Source organism: Hyperolius riggenbachi, chromosome 7 (assembly GCF_040937935.1).
Source record: "Hyperolius riggenbachi isolate aHypRig1 chromosome 7, aHypRig1.pri, whole genome shotgun sequence".
NCBI classification, from domain to species: domain Eukaryota; kingdom Metazoa; phylum Chordata; class Amphibia; order Anura; family Hyperoliidae; genus Hyperolius; species Hyperolius riggenbachi.
Genome location: NC_090652.1, coordinates 65,237,388 through 65,259,669, shown reverse-complemented (window position 1 = coordinate 65,259,669; position 22,282 = coordinate 65,237,388). Strand labels below are relative to the sequence as shown.

The window sequence follows — 22,282 nt, the reverse complement described above, 5'->3', positions numbered from 1 at the left end:
CCCGCATTTAAAAGACAGTTTTCCCTTTGAAACTTTAAAATCGATTTTCTCAAAAACTATAAGCTCTTTTTGCTAAATTTTTTTCCTCTTGTACCCACTCCCAAGGTGCACATACCCTGTAAATTTGGGGTATGTAGCATGTAAGGAGGCTTTACAAAGCACGAAAGTTCGAGTCCCCATTGACTTCCATTATGTTCGGAGTTCGGCTTGAACACCCGAACATCGCGGCCATGTTCGGCCTGTTCGGCCCGAACCCGAACATCTAGATGTTCGCCCAACACTAATAGTGAGGTGGCTTTGGCACATCTGGTACCCCTTTGTGCAGGTGTGGGTGGCTGCGGTAGCTATTGCTAAGCCAGCAACCCCCAATTATGCAAAATCATTGCATGTTTTTTGCATGTGCAGAATTTCGGTGGAGCTGTGAGCTGGCTCCACCCCCTGATATCACTCACATGCTCGGCTTATTGACATCGTGTTATGGTTAGCATGGATATCCAGGACGCACCACTTTGTATGATCACGACACAACAGCAGGGCTCAGCGTGATTGCTGAGCATGTTGTTACCAAGAAACGGCTTACGTCGGAGCGCTGTCAGGTGACCGCCCATTGCTTAGCTGCCCACCCTTGCATCTGTGTACGGTTAGTCGGACCACGTGAACGAGTGGGCGGAGCCAGCACTCAGATAGCGGCAGGGAGGCGGACACGCATACACGATGGGGAGGCAGGGTTTCCGCCCAACGGCTGTGGGGACGAGATGATTGCCAGCAGTGATGTCAGCTTGCTGCCACAGTGGACGCACTGCCCATTCCACAGGGAAGCCTTGGTGGAATGGGATGCATAGGGACTTTCTCTTACATGAGAGGTTCTGATCATGTATCATATCGTTTGCACTGCCCAATATATACATATGCTAATTAGCTAGTGCTTATGGCACCGATTTTTGAATTGAAAGGGTGTGTTTATTGAAGATGTCCTGCTTATAAGCCAAGGGAGCACTATGATGTATGGTTACCATTCTGTATATGCCTTGATAAAGGGGACCCACTGTGGCATCGAAACGTCACGTTGGTTTGCTGAATAGACATCTGGCTTACTGAGTGTACAGACCCTCTGAAATGTTCATTTTTCGACGAGGATGGTCTACCGAGAGTAGGAGGTCATCCTGAACAAGCAAGTCTAGAGTCTAATGAAATAAATCTTCTGATAATTCCTGGTCATAATCATGTTACAATGTTCCCTCACTCTTCCTGGGGCCCCCCTCTGTGTAGCCCTTTGTTGCAGTGTAAGTGCAGGGAAGCCTCGTATGGTAGAGGGGAGCATGGAAGGGGGCCCCGGGGAGATCGAGGGAGGGAGAAGTCAGGCTCCCCTCCCCATGGCTGATTCCCAGTGAGGCTGAGGCTCCCCCCTCCCTCACAGTGCTCAAGGTTATCACCCTCCTGGCCCGCCCCTAGAAACGAGGCTGATTCCAATATTGATGTCAAGAGTGTGGAGAGTTACCTGAGTATCTCAATGAGTGAGTTTGGCCTTTTAACCCACCTCACTCCTCTCACATGGGCAGAGCTTGAAAGAGGATGATCGGTATAGCCTGCAGAATCCTATATTCCATCTTCCTACAATTAGGAACTGCAAGGCTCACCCACGAGAGTCTGAAAATATTTACGGTGTTACAAAGCTACCAGGTCCTTCAAATTTTCAGAGTGTGTTAGACTTCACTTGACACTGGTCCTGAGAGATTTTCAACCATCTGGATCTTCCAGAACCAGTGCTAAAAATGGTGGAAGTAAAAAACTGTGTTATGAGCCATCCATGGTCATTATGTTTAGTATCAAATGATTTGTAAAATTATGCTGAGTGTCAATATGCATTCTGTTTCTTGGTGTGACCTATGGGCACAGATAGACCGGACAAAACAGGAATTGGGCCAACATCTCTCTGTCCCAGGAGAACTGCCTCAGGGGCAAACGCAGGATTTTTAAGGGGGGGGGGTTCCTGAAAGGTCCAGAAGCACGTATGTCCCGAGTGCTTCCGAATACAGGTGGCTCCATACTGCCCATGCACAAAAGTTAGCTGGCGTATTACGGAGCTGCCTATCTTTGGAAGTACTCAAGGACACGAGTGTTTCTGAGGGCTTCTGGTAGCAGCAAATGTGAACGGGGTACAGCGCTGGAACAACTCCCCAAGAGAGGAACAGGAGATAGACTTAGTTTGGACAATTCAGTGGAATATGCTACATAGTTTCACATAGCGCAAGCGATACCCATATGATGCAGGGATATATGCATCTGCGGAAGATGGCGGCGCTATATAAATACTAAATAATAATTTGCCTCACCAGAATTGCACTTTTATTTAGCTTTCCTGTATGACAAGAAGACTCCGCCAACCAGCACTAGGGGAAGAGGGAAACAAAGGTGAATGAAGGAGGCTGGTGCACACCAAGAGTGCTTCTGAGCGTTTTTCAAATCAACAGTGATTTGAAAAGCGCTTGGCTAATGTTACCCTATGTGGGTGTTCCCACAGCAGCGTTGTGATTTTTTCAAAATCGCAGGTATAATGCATGTAGCATGTTTTTGAGCAATTCATTCAAAAATCGCTCTAAAAATCACTTCACAAAATCACACTCACAAATTGCTAGCGATTGCTATTGTCATTTTGGCGTTGCACTAGCCCAGAGAGAGGAGTGGAGAAATTGAGAATAGCCTGAGATGGAGCAGAGAACTTATCTGTATTGAAGTCCCACATCACACAGGCTACTTGCCTGTAATCGGACTCCTGTCCCTGTCAGTCTCTCACACAAGTCAGAAAGAAGCCCTCCTGGAGTCTAGGGACTGTCAAAAACTTTTCAGCTTGTTATCCACACCTTATCCACACATGCAGTCATTATAACAATGGGGAGAGACCAGACAGATGTTTGCCCACAGACCCTGAGTCCAGGCAAGCTCTGCATCATGCTGTGCATATTTACCAGCTTGCCTGCACTCTAATTTCATCATGTCTGACACTTCTGTGCTGTGGAGAGTCCAGGACTCCATAATCAACATTCTCTCACTGCAGGCTACATCTTCTTGTGAGGGAAGCTGGGCTGCCTCTCTCATTCTATTAGCTGGAGGGAGGCACCAGAAGTAAGAAGGGAGGGAGAATGAGGCTGTTTATATTATGCAGGCTTCCCTGGCTGAATACACAGCTCAGTGCAGGGGGGAGGTTCCAGACACCCGGAATAGCCCCCTGAGTTCGCCAGTGTGCCTCTATTAAAATTTCACAAGGTTGGACTTGTACGTGTCATAACCCCTCCCAACTACAGTGAGGATCAAAAACACGACACTGAGTCCAAGCAGGGTCCATCATCTAAAATCTGACATCGAATTAACATCAATCGACAGCCAGCTGGACACTGGCAAAATCACTTGGATTATTTCTCACAAAGGCCTCTGGCCACGTGGCACTCACCATCTTGGACTTTCCGCCAAGGACTTCCAATTGCCGCATGGACTACCAATAATGGTATTTGAACTGTATTTTAAGACATTCTGTTTCTTTTTCATCTCTACTCTCTTTCTATCAAACCAATCTGTTCGCCCAGACAGGTATATTTACCTGTGGGTTAAAGTATACTGTGTGTATGTAGTTTTAGAATAAAACTAACGATTTTATCATTCAGTCTTGTGCCTGTTCTGGTCATCTGATAGTTGCTACAAAGAACCTGCCCTCCGAAGAGTCATACTACTCCATTATTTTCTTATTTTCTTATAAAGTGTAATTTTGCTACTTAGGCTGTAAATAACCATTTTCTTCCTTCTAGGAATAGCTAGCGGGAGTCTCTTTCCTCACTACAGAACTGGAGAAGTGGTGGCAGTAAAATGACCCGATTTCCAGCGTGAAATCGATATTTTTAGTTTACTGATTATATAAACAATTGGGATTGTACATGTATGGGCACCGGTCTTTTAACGTTATTTAGACGGCATCGCGAGGTTGGATTGTCACAAATACCTGAACAGATTCCTTGATGATATATAGGTGGAAGTGTCTACCAACTGGGGATCAAAAGTTGTATATCCTGTAACGTAAGTGGTGATGGGTTGACCACATAAAGCCACGGGGGCACTAAATTAAATTGATCCCCCCCTCATTACAGGCCAGCATTACTCCCCTTTCCTCCTTTACAAAAGAGTATTGACAGCAAGACTGGCATTGATAAATCCCAGCAACTTTTCAATGTCAGAGCAACTGCTATGATTTAGATGGATGAAAATTGGGTATATTCACTAAGCTGCAGTAATCAGAATAGCCTACATAAAGTCTTATGCACAATAAGTAGCGCATGGTCAGGACCGTCATCAGAAATTTTGGGGCCCCTCACACATCAGCAAGCCTGGGCCCACCCACTGATTGCTGTGCCCGCCCACTAACCACCCCACCCCTGTGTCCGTGCACGAAGTGTGCTGCAGCAAAAAATGTGCATGGCTCCAATATTGAAGAAAGCGGCATACACAGCGTGATGCATCAAAAAGTGGACGTGGCCATGGCATGTTGTGGGTGGAGCCAAGTACTAGCAAAATACTGGTAGTCCCTGGTTAACAAATGAGATAGGGACTCGTAGGTCCGTTCTTATCCTTTATCCATTCTCTTTTGTCCCCCTCTTTTCATCCTGTGCCTCTTTTGCCCCCCTCTGTCTCACCTCAGTTTGTCCCTCTGTGTGACCTCATGTTCCCATCTCATCTCTTTTCTCGCTGTGCCTCTTTTGTCCTCCTCTGTTCCCCCTTTGCCCCTTTTATCCCCCTGTGTTATCTCTTGTCCCCTTCTGTCTCAGCTCGTCCCACTGCCTTAGCCAGGTATAGGTGCCCCAGTATAGGTAGCCAGGTATAGGTTCCCCCAGTATAGGTAACCTGGTATAGGTTCCCCCGTATAGTATAGTAGCGAGCTCACTCATCTGCTCCCAACGTTCAAGTGCTGATGTCACTCTTCTCTCAGTGCTGCAACACGGTATGCTAGTTAGTGAGCCACAGGCCTGCAGCCAGCACATGCGGACCTTCCAGCGCTTGGGGGGGGGGGGGGCAGGGCCCCCAGAAACCCTGGGCTCCTCACTGCAGTGTCAGTTGTACCCCCCTAATGGCTGCCCTGTGCATGGTACATGTTTTACCATACTGCATTATGGTCTACTTACGGTGCACAAGACTGTACCACAGTTTAGAGAGTATATCCAAATCCAATGACTTAACCAAACAATCAGCAGACAATGCACATGGAAAAAATACAACTTACCTATGAATGGAATCTTGTCTTTGATCTTCTGAACTCCTGGCTCTGCATTTTCAATTACTGAAAGACAGCACAGATGTATATCATTATGACAGACATCTGCTGGAAAACATAAATAAACACACATTAACACCTACTGCATTGAGAAAGTTTTACCAGGTTTTTTTTTTTTTTTTTTTTTTTTTTTAAATACGTTTCCCTTTCAAAAGAACAAATGAGAAAACTATAATACCAACAACTCAAACCAAAGTTCCTCTATTTTTAGATGTTTTATAATTGATTAAGTCCAGAGTTGTATTTTTTGTATTCCCTTCTGCTGGTTGACATGTTGCAATTCTTGTAAAATAATATAGTTTTTTTTTGTAATTGTAATTTTGAGAACATTGATTTTAAAAATTCAAAGGAAACCTTTTTTTTTTTAACCTAAAAAAAGGACATTTGCTGTTGTACGGTTTAATATACACCGCATTCCAAATTATTATGCACATTGATGCAAGTGGCAGTCAGTATCATTTGCAAGTGATCAACCATTAAAATATACAGTAATTTAAATATTACTAAATTATTCTCCTAATGATAACAATATGTTGTTTTAAGTAAAAAAAAAGTTAATATACACTGTTCCCAATTATTATGCACAACAGAGTTTCAAAACATTTAATAGGTTTGAAAAAAACTGAAAATGGTCATTTGTTGAATTTGAAGCATTATAAGGTCATATTTACTTAAAGAGACACTGAAGCGAAAAAAAATATATGATATAGTGAATTGGTTGTGTACTATGAATAATTACTAGAAGATTAGCAGCAAAGAAAATATTCTCATACTTTTATTTTCAGATATATAGTGTTTTTTCTAACATTGCATCATTCTATAATATCTGCAGATTACACAACACTCAGCATTCAAAATGATTCTTTCAGAGCAGTCTGTGAAATAATAACCTCTCCTCTAGCAGAGGAAAAGTAATTAGTTCAATAACAGTTGAGATAACAAGTCAGATAACAGCCCTCTCCACGACTAAGGCCACATACAGACATCAGACCATAGTCTTTGGAAACTGAAAGATCACAGACCAATCTTACCACCCTTCCTGTAGTATAAGAGCCATACTCTACACAGTCTTTTCTATGGAGCTGAACTCCACATCAGAAAAAAATCTTTGCAAGATGCTGCACACACAGATGCTGTACAGACACAAAAGATCAGTATCTGCAAAAGATCTGTTCCTGCCAAAAATCCATTCCTGCAAATTGCAATGATAGTCTATGAGATCTGCAGATCATCATACACACATGATTTAACTGACATTCATCTGCAGATCTGCAGATCTGAAAATCCATCCTGGTGGATCTGATCTGCAGATGAATGTCAGTTAAATCATGTGTGTATGATGATCTGCAGATCTCATAGACTATCATTGCAATTTGCAGGAATGGATTTTTGGCAGGAACAGATCTTTTGCAGATACTGATCTTTTGTGTCTGTACAGCATCTGTGTGTGCAGCATCTTGCAAAGATTTTTTTCTGATGTGGAGTTCAGCTCCATAGAAAAGACTGTGTAGAGTATGGCTCTTATACTACAGGAAGGGTGGTAAGATTGGTCTGTGATCTTTCATTTTCCAAAGACTATGGTCTGATGTCTGTATGTGGCCTAACTTAGTCGGAGAGCTTAATGGCTTGTTTGCATAGAGATAACAACTGGAGTTTCTCAACTCTTCCTGTACTGGAAACAATTAGACTGATGTATCTGATCTTAATGTTTTATTTCTTAGCTGTGCTACACATACAAATCATAATATCATCTTTTTTTTCGCTTCAGTGTCTCTTTAAATCAAATTTACTTACATTTTCTTGTATTCCTGTATTGCTGTATGTAACACCTAAATATTGTCTGTAAACTAAACTAATGTCCAGAGCTGCGTATTATGTTGGTGCTTTATAAATACAATAAATAAATAATAAATCAAAAGCTAGTCCAATCAGAAACATCTTAGCAGGTCAAGTTACAAGTTAACATAGGACCCCTTATTTAATAGCAGCTTCACAGTCATTGCATTCATTAACCACCTTAGCGGTATGGACGAGCTCAGCTCGTCCATTACCGCCAGAGGGTGCCGCTCAGGCCCTGCTGGGCCGATTTTGATCAAATAAAGAGCAGCACACGCAGCCGGCACTTTGCCAGCCGCGTGTGCTGCCCGATCGCCGCCGCTCTGCGGCGATCCGCCGCAAGCAGCGGCGAAAGAGGGTCCCCCCAGCCGCCTGAGCCCTGAGCAGCCGGAACAAATAGTTCCGGCCAGCGCTAAGGGCTGGATCGGAGGCGGCTGACGTCAGGACGTCGGCTGACGTCCATGACGTCACTCCGCTCGTCGCCATGGCGACAGGAGAAGCCAAACACGGAAGGCTGCTCATTGCGGCCTTCCGTGTTACTTTTGGCCGCCGGAGGCGATCAGAAGAACGCCTCCGGAGCGCCATCTAGTGGGCTTTCATGCAGCCAACTTTCAGTTGGCTGCATGAAATAGTTTTTTTTTTATTTAAAAAAAACCCTCATGCAGCTGCCCTGGCGATCTTAATAGAACGCCAGGGTGCTTAAAGAGTAACTGTCAGGCTGCAGAAGCTAATTTAAACCTCTATTCTCCTGTGTTAAACAGTTTAGAAGGAAGCCAAAAAGCCATTAGTGAAGATAAAAATCTCAGTTACCTTTGATGTGTGCTTATCAGCAAGGCTGTTATAGACCCAAGAGGACGCAAGCCGCATACTATACTGCAAAGCATTCTAGGGCCCTCCCCTCGGCTGCTAATGAGACGTTACAGCAGCTTGTAATCAGTCCAGCGCGTAGCACTGATAAATCTCCGGGCAGAGTACACTGCAGGAGTCAGCTATTGTTCCTAGCCACATGGCTCATTAATATTCACTGCACACTGTGTTATTCAGTACGAGCTTATCTGTGATCAGGAAGCAGGCAGGACATGACGACACATTTGACAGAAAAACATGGAGCCTGCCATGAGCTGTCAGGAGCATCTATCTCTGCATATACTATATACAAATTCTGTGAAGTACAAACGTGGACAGTGAAATGCATATGTAATGTAAGTACAGCCAATCTTTAGCTACTGATATATGTGTTTATTTTCTCTGAGACCTTATACCTAACAGCTCCTCTTTAAACTTCTGGGTTTCAGAGAGTTTCTGATTTTCTCTCCTTTTTATGCCAATAGCAGCCAATGATGCAAAGGTATTCCTAGTATCATGATATGGTGCATTGTCATGCATGAAGATGATTTTATGACAGAAAATACAATTCCTCTTTTTGTACTCAGGAGGAGAGTAGTCAGTCAGAAATTCCACATACTTTTCAGAGGTCCTTTTTACACTTTCTGGGATCCTAAAAGGGCTGAACAGCTCTCTTCCCATGATTCCAGCCCCAAAATTCGGAGGTACATTACCACACTGGACATTTAAAAGCAGCCCTTTATTCCTCAAATGTAGAAATGTATAGTGATTTCTGCCCTTTAGGGTATAGAACCCGACTCTATGTCAACTTGCATAGATTGCCCTTTACCATGCCCCTGTCCAGGTGTTAGAGCCTTGAAACTAGTTTTCCATCACTTTTGTGACCAGAAACAGTCTTTGTAGTTTGTGAAATTTTGAACATTAAAACTTAAAACATACACATATGACAGCTTTTGCTGCATAAATAAACTGCTAGAATTCTAAGGAGATCAAAAAAATTGCTGTAATGGGGGTGGGGTTTGAGGAAAACAGTTGGACTTACCTGGGGCTTCTAATGGTCCCCCGCTGACATCCTGTGCCTGCTCAGCCAATCACGATCCTCCGGTCCCCGCCACTGATTCACTTTTGGATTTTGCGACTTTAATTAAAGTCACAAACCACTGCACCTGCGCGTCCGTGTCCTCGCTCACGCTGACGTCAGCAGGAGCAAGGAGGAGGCCGCCCAGATTCAGTGGTTGGTAAAGTTGCAAATTCCGAAAGTCAACCGGAGGCAGGGGTCGGAGCATCAATGAGTTTCTGCGTGGGCACAGGGCGTCTGTGGGGGACCATTAGAAGCCCCAGGTAAGGTCAACTCTTTTTTCCCCCACCCCCCTTACAGCATTCCTTTGAGTACAATTAAGTACAATCCTGCAGCACCAATGGGAGAAGAACTATCAGCTCAGTTGTGATGACTAGATGCATGTATACTTTTTTTTTGCTTACATAACAAGACATTGATTGTATATCAAGTAAAAATTTCACAATAATTTCTGACTGTATAGCAAAGTGCTCTTAAACCAAGTTCTCTCAATCCAAGGTTTTACTGCATATATATGGTCAAACAATGTTGTAAGTCACAGTCACAGTATATCCCCACTAAGGCCTAGTGCACACCAAAAACCACTAGCAGATCCGCACAACGCTAAGCGTTTTTGTGAGCAGATTTCAGAGCGATTCCTAGGCATGTTTAGAGAGGTTTTCTAAACATGCTTAGCGTTTTTGGAGCCTTTTTGTGTAGTAGATGTCATATATTGTTACAATAAAGCTGTTACTGAACAGCTACTGTAACAAAATGCCTGGAAAACTGCTCTGATCTGGCGTTTTTCAGAGAGTTTTGCGTTTTTCCTATACTTAACATTGAAGACAGAACGCCTAAAAAATAAAAAAAAATGCTGCAGCCCGGGAGTTTTCGTTTGGGGTAAAATGAGCCGCTCTGGTGTGCACCACCCCATTCACTTTCATTAGCCAAGCGTTTTTCCTCCTGCAAGCGTTTTAAAAACGCTGCAGAACTGCTCTGGTGTGCACTAGCCCAAAAATACTGTAGATAGATAGATAGATAGATAAATAGATAGATAGATAGATAGATAGATAGATAGATAGATAGATAGATAGATAGATAGATAGATAGATAGATAGATAGATAGATAGATAGATAGATAGATAGATAGATAGATAGATGCAGTTGTGGGGATATACTGTGAATTATTACAACATTGTTTGACCATATAGATTTTGAAACTAATACCACTATACAATAAAATTACAAAGTAGAGGAAAAATATATTGTTGGGATACCATTAAAATAAAGATTATTTTGTCCTGATATCAATACATATCACTTACAGGGCCACCATCAGAAATTTTGGGTCACCTCACACATCATCAGGCCTGCCCACATTCCCGGGGCCCCACTGTCACAGAAGAGGTTAGCCAGTATAGGTGTCACAGTACAGGGTAGCCAGTATAGGTGTCGCAATACAGGTTAGCCAGTATAGGTGTCATAGTACAGGTTAGCCAGTATAGGTGTTGCAGTACAGGGTAGCCAGTATAGGTGTCGCAATACAGGTTAGTCAGTATAGTGGTCATAGTACAGGTTAGCCAGTAAAGGTGTTGCAGTACAAACAAGCCAGTATAGGTGTTGCAGTACAAGCGAGCCAGTATAGGTGTCACAGCACAGGTTGGTAGGGGAGAGGAGGTTATAGAAAAGAAGCTTTGACGATCATATGACCATCAAAGCTGGAATTGCTATTTCGATTTCTAAACAGCATTGGGCAGAGCCCAGGCCCCCTGGAGGGCCCATGCCCCTCATGCTAGTGTTAGTTGTCCCCCATGATGGCGGCCCTGCTTAGGTGTCATACATAGTGTAACGATTGTGGAATTCCCTCCGTGATCTGCGCACAGGACGTGCGCTGACACTGCGGAAATCCTCCACAAGCGTATAATTTGAGGGAACCCAGCAAAAGGTGCAACGCACCTGTAGAGGGAAATTCCTGTCGGCAGGTGGAGCTGTGGAGTGCAGAGGAACAGCTCCTCTGCCTTGCCACAGATGCCAGACAGGAATTGTACAAAGGGAAGAAACGCAATCGCAAGAGAAGCGATTGAGAATGAGCACAGAGACAGATTGTATGTGTGTGCACCAAACTAGTCGCCAACCCGCGACGGTGCACACACAACAGCAGATATGAAGCAGGAACGCAATCGCGAGAGAGATGATTGCCAGAGGTGACACAAGGCTACAGCAAGGCAGAGCACGAGAGTAGCAAAGGCACAGCAAATCATACAATGAGGAGACAAGGAAAATAACAAACGCTAGCTAAACGCGAACACCGCACTCATTCACAACAGTTCACGCGTTTATGCGCGGTCTCCGCATGATAAGCACAACAGAGACAAGCACGCCTAACTAACCACCGACAGACAAACATGAAACAGAGGGCACGAGCGCTTGCTTAACGGTTACCTCACCGAGCCTTCAGCAAGCATTCGTAGCAGACCAGACAAATACACGAAAACAGGAATAAGTGAGAGATAGGATCCACAGCACTAGCGCAAGAGGCTAGTGCGATCCAGGAAGACAGAACAGAAGGATCCACAGCACTAGCGCAAGGCGAGTGCGATCCAAGTACAGCAAGAGAGTAGCAGACCAGAAGGATCCACAGCACTAGCGCAAGTCGAGTGCGATCCAAGTGTAGAAAGAGAGATGGAGATCAGACGGATCCACAGCACTAGCGCAAGGTGAGTGCGATCCAGACAAGACAGATCAGATGAGATAGCTGGTAGCAACCGCTGCTCCAGCTATAATCCAAGAACAAAGATCAGGATGACCTCCTGTCGGCCACCGCTGGGACAGGACAATCACAACAGACAAACAAAACAGATATGCAATCCTAACTGCACTAGGGAACCTGCCTAGTGTAGTCCCAGAAATTACTCTAAGCTACCTTCAAACAATGAGCAAGGCTGACACTCCACGAGTGTTCCACAGGAACAAATCCTTATGACCAGCCCAGGTCTGTGATATCACATGGTATATATAGACCAAGGCTACAAAGGATGTGGCTAGGCAATCTGCATGACAAACATATGCAAATTCCTCAGCAGCAAGCTGCAAAACTGACAGAAGGTCTCTCTTCCAGAGACCTGCAGAATGCACACCTGAACAGTGGTCAAAAGGCTGCCTGCCTGCGCAGGCAGCCGCGCGGATCCTCACACATAGAAATAAAGTTACTGGTGATTAAAAAGGGACATATCTGTAATGACATCTTAAAATGGGCCCTCGTCAATTTGTTTTGGTTTATGTTAATTCTATCAGCATATGTTAGTATAAATAGCTTTATTTCATTTTGGAAAGGAACATGCCTATTAATGGATTCTTCTTGTGAATCTGAATGATTCCTGGATCTTCAATTACAAGTAATGGATCATCACCCTCCTGAAATGCAACTTTCTGTCCTGTAGGGGGAAAAGACAGGGTTACTGTAAAGGAAAGTAAAAATGCATATCATTATATCAGACAGACACTAGGAAAAATTAGTAAATGCATTTCAATACTAGGGATGGGCAGAATTGGCAAAACCTGGTTTCAAGTTTAGCTTAATTTTGAATTTAAGCCTCAACAACATGAAAGTTGGAATGTCAGCATTTGTTGAGTTGAATAAAGTATTACTCACATTTATATGTAAAAAATATAAAATATAAGAGAAAAGTAACAAGAGGTGTTTATTATAAGTAAACTACATTCCTGTCAGAGTCCTAGCTTTGGAATTTGTGTGACTGGTTGACAGGGTTGCCCGAATACCCCCCTTTCCTATACAAGTTTTCGCAAATTCGGGTTTGCTATATTCCGAATTCGGTTGCAATCACGACCATGTAACCAATTTCTTATTTGCATTCACGTCATTATTACGACGGAATCTGGAATCACGAGCCGTAATCACGAATGGCCTTTAAATTGCTTACAAAACTTCTTTTAGGGTAAATGATGCATAAAGCAAAAAAAAAAAAAAAAAAAATTGATGAAAAACTTTTGTTTTCTGTATTTGTTTGCTTATTCTTCTTCACCATCTTCTTCTTTTTTTTAATTTTTCTGCCACAGCATAGGTAAATTTGGACGTCATCCAATGGTTTACGTGCATGCACAACGCTAATTCGTTATTGCGGATTTTCACCATGACCACAACCAAACTCGTGTTAATCACGAATAGATGCGAATTCGAAATTTGCAATCTGTATTGATCACAAATTCGGAATTCTTCAGAATTTGGAGCCAAAAAATGCTTGTGATCATGGGTAATCTGTGATCACGAGGTCCTCGAAAGCAACCCTGCTGAATGATAGCTTCACCATCCATATTAATGTAAATACATGTCTTTTAAATCACTTTCTAACTGTTAATGGTTGCATTTTTTTCTCTTTTTTTTTCTAAAATAAGATTTTTTAAACTTGTTTTTGTTGAGCTTTTTTGAATACAAGCGGAGACGGACAAAATAACATAAAGTCAACTTAGTCAACTGACATAGTTACACATTCCAATCAAATGACCTGAGCAATTATTTTACTAATGCTGTTAAATACAGTACATCATTGTAAGAGAACGCGGAAAAGCCGCCACGTGTACTGGCGGCAAGGCGGCTGATTCCGCTTCCAGCGCAGCGGTTTGTCCGCAGCAGCATGCGTCCAGCGCGGCGGTTTGTCCGCAGCAGCATGCTTATGGTGTGGCTGGGTCTGTAAGTTCACAGAGGAGAAGCACCTTGTCGGTTCGACAAGTCGGTTCGCTTTCTAAGGGCAGTTTTCAAAGGGCACAAACGAATTTACCAAAATTCAATTATGACTCTATAACCCACTGACTCATCTATGACTCATAATACTTGCATCTGTGACCCAATCTGCAATCTGCAATTTCCCTGATCTTCCTCATCCTCTCTCAACAGGTATGTCTAATCTCTGAATCTGAACTGCTTTGAAATCTCTGCAAGCAAACGCTTAATTTCAGCCTGCATCTGCTGTATGTCTAATCTCTGAATCTGAACTGCTTTGAAATCTCTGCAAGCAAACACTTAATTTCAGCCTGCATCTGCTGTATGTCTAATCTCTGAATCTGAACTGCTTTGAAATCTCTGCAAGCAAACGCTTAATTTCAGCCTGCATCTGCTGTATGTCTAATCTCTGAATCTGAACTGCTTTGAAATCTCTGCAAGCAAACGCTTAATTTCAGCCTGCATCTGCTGTATGTCTAATCTCTGAATCTGAACTGCTTTGAAATCTCTGCAAGCAAACGCTTAATTTCAGCCTGCATCTGCTGTATGTCTAATCTCTGAATCTGAACTGCTTTGAAATCTCTGCAAGAAAACGCTTAATTTCAGCCTGCATCTGCTGTATGTCTAATCTCTGCTATCTTTTGTATCTTTTCACCTTTGCTTTCTTGATCTTAATAGTGATCTGCAATAGTGTTAGCACCTGAGTTACATTACAGACAGTATTGTAATTGCTATTGAATTCTAGCTGTTTGTTCACACTTTGTTTTCTGGTGGCTGTCTGCAATTTCCATCATAGCCTGTATCACATACAGATCTGTTTGAAGTTGCAGGAAATAAGACCACCAGCTGACTAGGCCTTCCTTCCTGATTACACATTGCTAATGCTATAGCTATGTGTATATGAGGAGAAGCACCTTGTCGGTTCGCTTTCTAAGGGCAGTTTTCAAAGGGCACAAACGAATTTACCAGAATTCACCAGTAATTCAACAGAAATAAGCACCACATCAAGGTAACATTAACTTTGTTGTAACTTACCTGTACTGCTGCTTACTATTGCTGTCTAACTTGATCATCTCTGCCCTTAATTCTGAACTGCACAGCCTACAAGCCACCCCACCAAATAAAAACAAACTGCACTGATAAACGACTAAACGCTGCTCCATTGCCCTCGGTAAGCCACCACCAAGGATCCTCCAACCTCTGCTTCACCATTTTCCCTACCTATTTTCACCACCACTCCCAGTGCAACAGTATGTATCCCCAACACATCATTATGCGTACCCCCCTCATACCTCCTCCTCTTTCCCTTAATCACCCGCCCTATTGGTGCCTCATGTTCTGGCTCCATCTGCTCCTCCCCCTGGTCCCTTGTCCACTGCTCACCACACATCCTAACCCCAGGCCCACTCCGGTCTCCCAACCCCCCCGTTCCCCTCCTCATACTTCCCACCTCACCCACCACAACCAAATTTACCCACCTAGCCCCTCTCCCCGCCGCACCTCCCACCCTCCCCATACCCACGAACATTCTTGCCCCAATCTCATTCCCATCCGCCCCATACTCAGACAATCTCTCCCTCTATCTGGCGCTCTCTGGAATGCCAGATCTATCCGCAACAAGCTTACAACTATCCATGACCTCTTTATCTCAAAAACCCTCACCTTTCTTGCCCTTACTGAGACCTGGCTCACCCCCTCTGACCTGCCTGCAGCTGCAGCCCTATCGTACGGGGGTCTACACCTCAGCCATACCCCAAGACCAGATAACAGGCCTGGGGGAGGGGTGGGCCTACTCCTCTCCCCATCCTGCACCTTCCGTGTCCTTACCCCTCCCCCTTCTCTTTACTTTACCTCCTTTGAGGCCCATGTTATCCGCCTCTACCATCCCCTCCCAGCCATTATTGCAGTCCTATACCGCCCCCCCTCCAGTACTATATCGCACTTCCTAGAAAACCTTGCCTCCTGGCTCCCACACATCCTGTCCTCCGACCTCCCAACAATCATCCTCGGAGACTTTAACATTCCAATTGATGAGCCTACCACCTCTGCTGCCACTCAGCTTCTCTCGCTCACCAACTCCCTTGGTCTCACTCAGCATACTAACGCCACAACCCACAGTGCTGGCAATACCTTGGACCTAATTTTCTCCAAAGCCATCGCACTTACCACCCTGGACATTACACCATTCCCCATCTCCGACCACCACCTCATCACCTTCACCCTCACTCCATCCAGCAACCCCTGTCCCCCTCCCCAAACTGGACGTTGGCAGAGAGATCTGCGCAACCTTGACCCCAATGTACTAGCCACACCCCTCCACTCTCTCTCCTCCTCCCTCCCCAGCCTAACCTGCCCCAACGAAGCGGCAGCTCAATACAACAGTAACCTCTCTGCAGCCTTAGACCATGCGGCTCCCCTGACCTTTCGTACCAACAGTCGCCCCAACCCCCAACCTTGGCACACTGCCCTCACAAGAAAACTACAAAATGAGACACGAGCTGCAGAACACAAATGGAGGAAATCCCGCAACAACAATGATTTCCTGGGATACAAGACTAAGTTGCAGACGTACCATGCTGCCCTCGCTGATAGTAAACAGATATACTTCACTCACTTGATCGCTACCCAAGCCTCCAACCCACGTCGTCTTTTTGCCACCTTCAATGCCCTACTTAACCCCACACCTCCCCCCCCAACCTCCACCCTCTCAGCCACTGACCTATCAAATTACTTTATCAACAAAATTACAACCATCCGGAGGGATATTTCTTTCCTCCACTCTATCGCCCCCGCCTCCCCACCACATCCGACTCCTTCCTCTTTCTCCTCCCTTACCTCCTTCAATCCTGTCATGGTGGAGGAAGTCAACCAGCTGCTGGCAACTTCACCTGCCACTTCCTGCCCCCTAGATCCGGTCCCATCTGATTCTCTGCGCCCACATTTTTTTGATCTGGCCCCTGTCCTCACCCATCTGTTCAACCTCTCCTTCTCCACCGGCATCTTCCCCTCCGTATTCAAACAGGACACTGTGCTTCCCCTACTAAAGAAATCTTCACTTGACCCTGCTCTGCCATCCAACTACCGCCCAATCTCTCTCCTCCCTTTTGCCTCAAAAATTCTTGAACGCCTGGCCCACCAACGCCTGACCAACTTCCTTAACTCCAACTCCCTTCTCGATCCCCTGCAATCTGGTTTTCGCACAGCCCATTCTACAGAAACTGCCCTCACCAAAGTGGTAAATGACCTCGCCCTTGCCAAAGCCGAAGGTAAATACTCCATCCTGCACCTCCTGGACCTCTCCTCGGCATTTGACACTGTCGACCACTCCCTCCTCCTCCACTCCCTGCAGCTAATGGGCATTCAGGACCTAGCCTTAGCCTGGATCTCCTCCTACCTCTCCAACCGCTCCTTTTCAACATTTTTCAATGGCTCCTCATCCACTCCTACACCCCTCTCAGTTGGTGTTCCTCAAGGTTCCGTCCTAGGACCCCTACTGTTCTCACTCTATACTGCCTCAATTGGCAAAATCATCTCCTCCATGGGCTTCAATTACCACCTGTATGCCGACGACACCCAGATATATCTCCACACCCCAGACCTCTCCTCCTCTACCATGGACAAAGTCTCTGCCTGCCTCACATCCATTTCCTCCTGGCTGGCTGCCAGGTACCTGAAGCTTAATTTGGACAAGACTGAGCTTCTAATATTCCCACCCCGCACAGCTGCACCCCTCCCAGATCTGCACGTCACTATTGAAAATACTATAATCCACCCTACCTCCCAAGCCCGCTGTCTAGGCGTTACTCTGGACTCTGAACTTTCCTTTACCGCCCACATCCAAGGTATTGCCAGATCCTGCAACTTCCACCTCTGCAACATCTCCAAGATCCGCTCCTACCTGTCCCCTGACACCACTAAACTCCTTATCCATGCCCTTGTCATCTCCCGCCTAGACTACTGCAATTCTCTTTTATCTGGCCTCCCCTCTAGCCGTACTGACCCACTTAAATTGGTAATGAATGCGGCAGCCAGACTGATACATTCTTCTCACCGCAGCGCCTCTACAACTCCGCTCTGTAAAGCACTACACTGGCTCCCCATCAGCTTTAGGATCAATTTCAAAATCCTGTGCTTTGCCTACAAATCAGTGCACAAGACCTGCCCAACCTACATCTCTGAATCTCTGATCTGGTCCACAGGCACATACCAGCCCGCCCCCTCCGATCCTCCAATGACCTGCGCCTAGTCGCACCACGCATAACTCAGTCACACGCACGATTGCAGGACTTCACCAGGGCCGCCCCTACTCTCTGGAACTCTCTCCCACCAGCCGTCAGACTCGCCCCCACCTTTAATTCCTTCAAACAAGCTCTCAAAACTCACCTCTTCACGCTCGCATACCCCCCTACACCAGCACCATAATATGTTCTGTTAGACCCCCTCTCAAAAGACGCACCTATTGTCTCCACCCCACCCTTTAGATTGTAAGCCTCCGGCAGGGCCCTCCTCCCTAACGTATCCAGCTTGATTATGCAATCTTACTCGCAACCACCCCTCTTGTAGACTCGAACAGTCTCTATTTTGACCTATGATACTGTATTGTTATCAAATCATTTGCATGATCTTGTTTTGTTGTGAGTTTCCGTATGTTCTACCTGTATGTTAACCCATTTATCTATTGTGCAGCGCTGCGTAAGATGTTGGCGCTTTATAAATACAATAAATAATAATAATAATAATAATAGGCTGAGGAATACGCACGTGCGCACTGAGAGGCAGAGCCTTTATGACAAACGGAGAGGGATCAGCTGACCAGGTTGGTCAGCTGACCTCAAGGCAGGTGGCTATTGGGTAGGGGTGGCGCCAGAGAGCGCTGCTCTATATAAAGTCACTGCTGGTCACTTTCAGGTTGTCTGCCATTGCGAACACTTATGTGGAAGCACTCAGACCTTAGTCAGATCCAACAGTGTGTTAGAACCAGGAGGACCTGGGAATTCACACTGAGCCAGATTATTTCTGTTCATTATTGTATTATCATTCTGTTATACCTCAGACTAGTTCCAGGGTGTCGAGACCACGGACCTCACACCCAGACTAGGGACTCTGTATTATCATTCTGTTATACTCCATACTAGTTCCAGGGTGTTGAGACCACGGACCTCACACCCAAGACTAGGGACTCTGTGTTATCATTCTGTTATACCTCAGACTAGTTCCAGGGTGTTGAGACCATGGACCTCACACCCAAGCCTAGAGACTCTGTGTTATCATTCTGTTATACTCCAGACTAGTTCCAGGGTGTAGAGACCACGGACCTCACACCCAAGACTATGCAATTGTTGTTATCTGTTATGACCTTTTGCATTCCTGACTATCCCTCTGCTTTCTGATTCGGGAACCTCGCATATCTGATTTCCTGTTGCCAAACCCTGCCTGCCTTGGATACCGAATCAGTCTTCTGTCTTTGTACTTTATCTGTCTGTGCGTTGCCGACCTGGCTTGCCCGACCTTGAGAGCTATCTCTCCCTTTAAGAGAGGTCTCCAGACCTGCTAGTGACATCCACCTTCAGGTGTCACTCAATTACAGGTCCCTCCTACCTTCACCCTGGGACTCCACCCCTTTGGAGGTCTCAGGCTACTGGAAGGTTTTTATATTTCCCAAAAGGCGGTATCGCCCGTACTGCCAAAGACCACCTGCTCCTCGGGTGGTCTTACTCAAAGTCATTACTGTTGCACCAAACACTCACACTATAAAGGTGTCCAGAGGTTAGTTATACTTGGATTATTTGTGATTCTGCAGATCATCAATAATCAGGTATAATCTGTATTCTTGGTGATACTGCAGATCTCCAATAATCAGATTCTCTCTGTGTGCTGACACCGATCGTTACAATCATCAATCAAATTCTACCATCATTTCACCTACAGATTTTCTACATCAATGAAAAACTATGAACCTGAATTACTTTTTTTTGACGTATTACCAATTCAAACATAACAGAAAAAATATGACAATTCTTATAAAGTCATAATAACCTCAGATTAATAGTGGTGCTCATCACAACCTCGAAATTACGGGTAATCCGAAATTACGGTCAGTTTTGAGCAATTACGGAACTGGAATCAGCATCCATGATCAGCCACGATCACAGATGGCGATTCTGAATGCATCCATAATTGCATCCTCATTCAACCTTTAATTTCGGCGTACGAGTCGGAATTAAGGGTGCCATCAATATATATAAAATCGGATGTACAGTATGTGTGTGTGTGTATGTATGTGTGTATGTGCCGCAATCACTCGAAAACGCCTTGACCAAAACTTGGTATACAGATCCCTTACTACCTGGGATGATATGTTCTGGGGGTCTCGCGTCCCCCCTGCACACCTCGGTGGAGCTACAAACAGCCAATCAGATTTGACCCATTGATGTCAATAGAAAAAATGTAAAAGGCCGATATTCTCACAGCAATCAAGCCAGAGTCCCCACATTTGGCACAGATGGCCACTTGGTGACATAGGTTACAAATCCAGTAAAAGTGGGCAGAGCATTAAACAGCCAATCAAATTTCAGCCATTCATTTTCAATGGGAAAATGTAAACTGTTGCCATTCTTACCCTGTTAATGGCGGGGTTCTCAAACTTGGCACACTTGGTCACAGGGTGACTGGGGTTAATATTCAGAAAAGTGGGTGGATCTTACAACAGCCAATCAAAATTCACCTATTAATGTTTAAAGGGAATATTTAAACTGTTGCCATTCTTACACTGTTAATGGCAGAGGCTTCAAGGTTGTTACAATCGGTCACTGGGTGACTGAGATTCAAATTCACTAAAGAGGAAGAGCCACAAACAGCCAATCAGATTTCTTTGGTAGATAAACTGCTTTCATTCACACATTTTTTTATGCCCCCAACCCAAAAGCTCACAAACTTGGTCATTGACTGACTGTGTGTCAAGGTTACAAAAAGTGGGCGGAACCAAAAACAATTTAACTGGTAAAATATAAACTTCAGACAATCTCACACTTGATGGGATGGTTCTCAACCTTTGCAGTTAGTCACTGGGTGACTGGGATCAATATTCAGGGAAGTGGGTGGAGTCTACAATAGCCAATAAAAATTCACCTGTTGATTTCCAAGGGGAATATTTAAACCATTGTCATTTTATACTGTTTAAAGCAGAGGTCTTAACCTGCTACAGTCGGTCACTGGGTGAATGGGATTCAAATTCTGAAAAGGAGGCGAAAACGTCTTAACCGAGTTGAGCGAAACTTGGTCTACAGATCACTTACTACCTGGGATGATATGTTCCAGTGGTCTAGCATCCCCCCTGCACACCTGGGTGGAGCTACAAACAGCCAATCAGACTTCTCCCATTCATGTCAATGGGACAAAATGTAAACGGCTGCCATTCTCACTGTAATCAAGGCACAGTCCCCAAACTTGGCACAGTTGGTCACTTTGTGACCAAGGCTACAAATTCAGGAAAAGTGGGTGTAGCTTTACTTAAGGTGGCCAGACACAATACAATAAAATGATCCAATTTTACACCAATTCGATAAAAACGATCCGATTTTCTGAAAAATCTAATTTTTTTTTTTTTAAGCAAAAAATCTGATCAGATTTCCCATTTTTATTCAATAAAAGTCTATTAGGAGTGCTGGATTTTTCTGATAAATTTTTATGAAAATTGAATGGTGTGTGGTAGATCAATTTCCTTATATATACTTCTAAGCAATTTTCTCATAGTTTTCAATCATTCTTTTCATAACTGGGTAGAAATTGAACACACGTATGTGGTAGATTGGTCACAGTTTTTAAATGTCACAATCAGTCAGAAAAAGTGATTGAAATTCTTGAATTTAAAAGATATTTGTGGACACCTTTAGGAAGAGAAAATGTCTTATATTCCTTTCATGTATCTTCTAAAACCATGTTGTTCAAAATAGCTAAAAGCATGTTCTTCTGCATTTTTTGCCTGTATATATAAATTTGATGTATGTTGTAGTGCCTTTTTTTTAATTAATAAAATGTTATACTTTTTTACTGGATGATCTGATTTAATGTGCATTCTCCCGGTTGTGTCATCTAAATACAAGACAATTTATCCCTGTTAGAATCCCACTAGCCTATACTATAAAATCAAGGCATCACATTAGAAGTACATATTCTTAGAGGGGTTATACCCTACAGTTCTCAGCAAATAGGCTTCTTCACTCCATTAACCTAAACTGTTTTGACAGTGCCTCATGTTTTGATCTTGTTTCTTAACCACTTCACCTCCCCCGGGACGAGTAACTACGCCCCTGCAAATTGCCACAGCTCTGTGCAGGGGTGGAGGTACTGCGTGCCTCCCACCGAGCCCCCCCCCCTTCCCGCTCGCCCCCCATGCTCGGTACCACCGCTCATTACCGGCGATCGTAGTTCTTCCGTTTCCGTACTAATAGTATGGAGCTGAAGTTACCACTGAGGACATCTTGTGGCCAAA

At 44.5% G+C, this 22,282-nt stretch overlaps 1 protein-coding gene across 1 annotated transcript in view; it reads right to left on the bottom strand.

Annotated features, from left to right (window-relative positions):
• The window catches only part of LOC137526029 (tyrosine-protein kinase SRK3-like), a 120,851-nt gene that overhangs the window by 73,837 nt on the left and 24,732 nt on the right, over positions 1 to 22,282 (bottom strand). Inside the window, exons 5-6 of the mRNA XM_068247240.1 lie at positions 12,395 to 12,487; positions 5,264 to 5,320 (exon numbers count right to left, since the gene is read on the bottom strand). Coding sequence (XP_068103341.1) covers positions 5,264 to 5,320; positions 12,395 to 12,487 — 150 coding nt within the window. The remainder of the gene's footprint in view (positions 1 to 5,263; positions 5,321 to 12,394; positions 12,488 to 22,282) is intronic.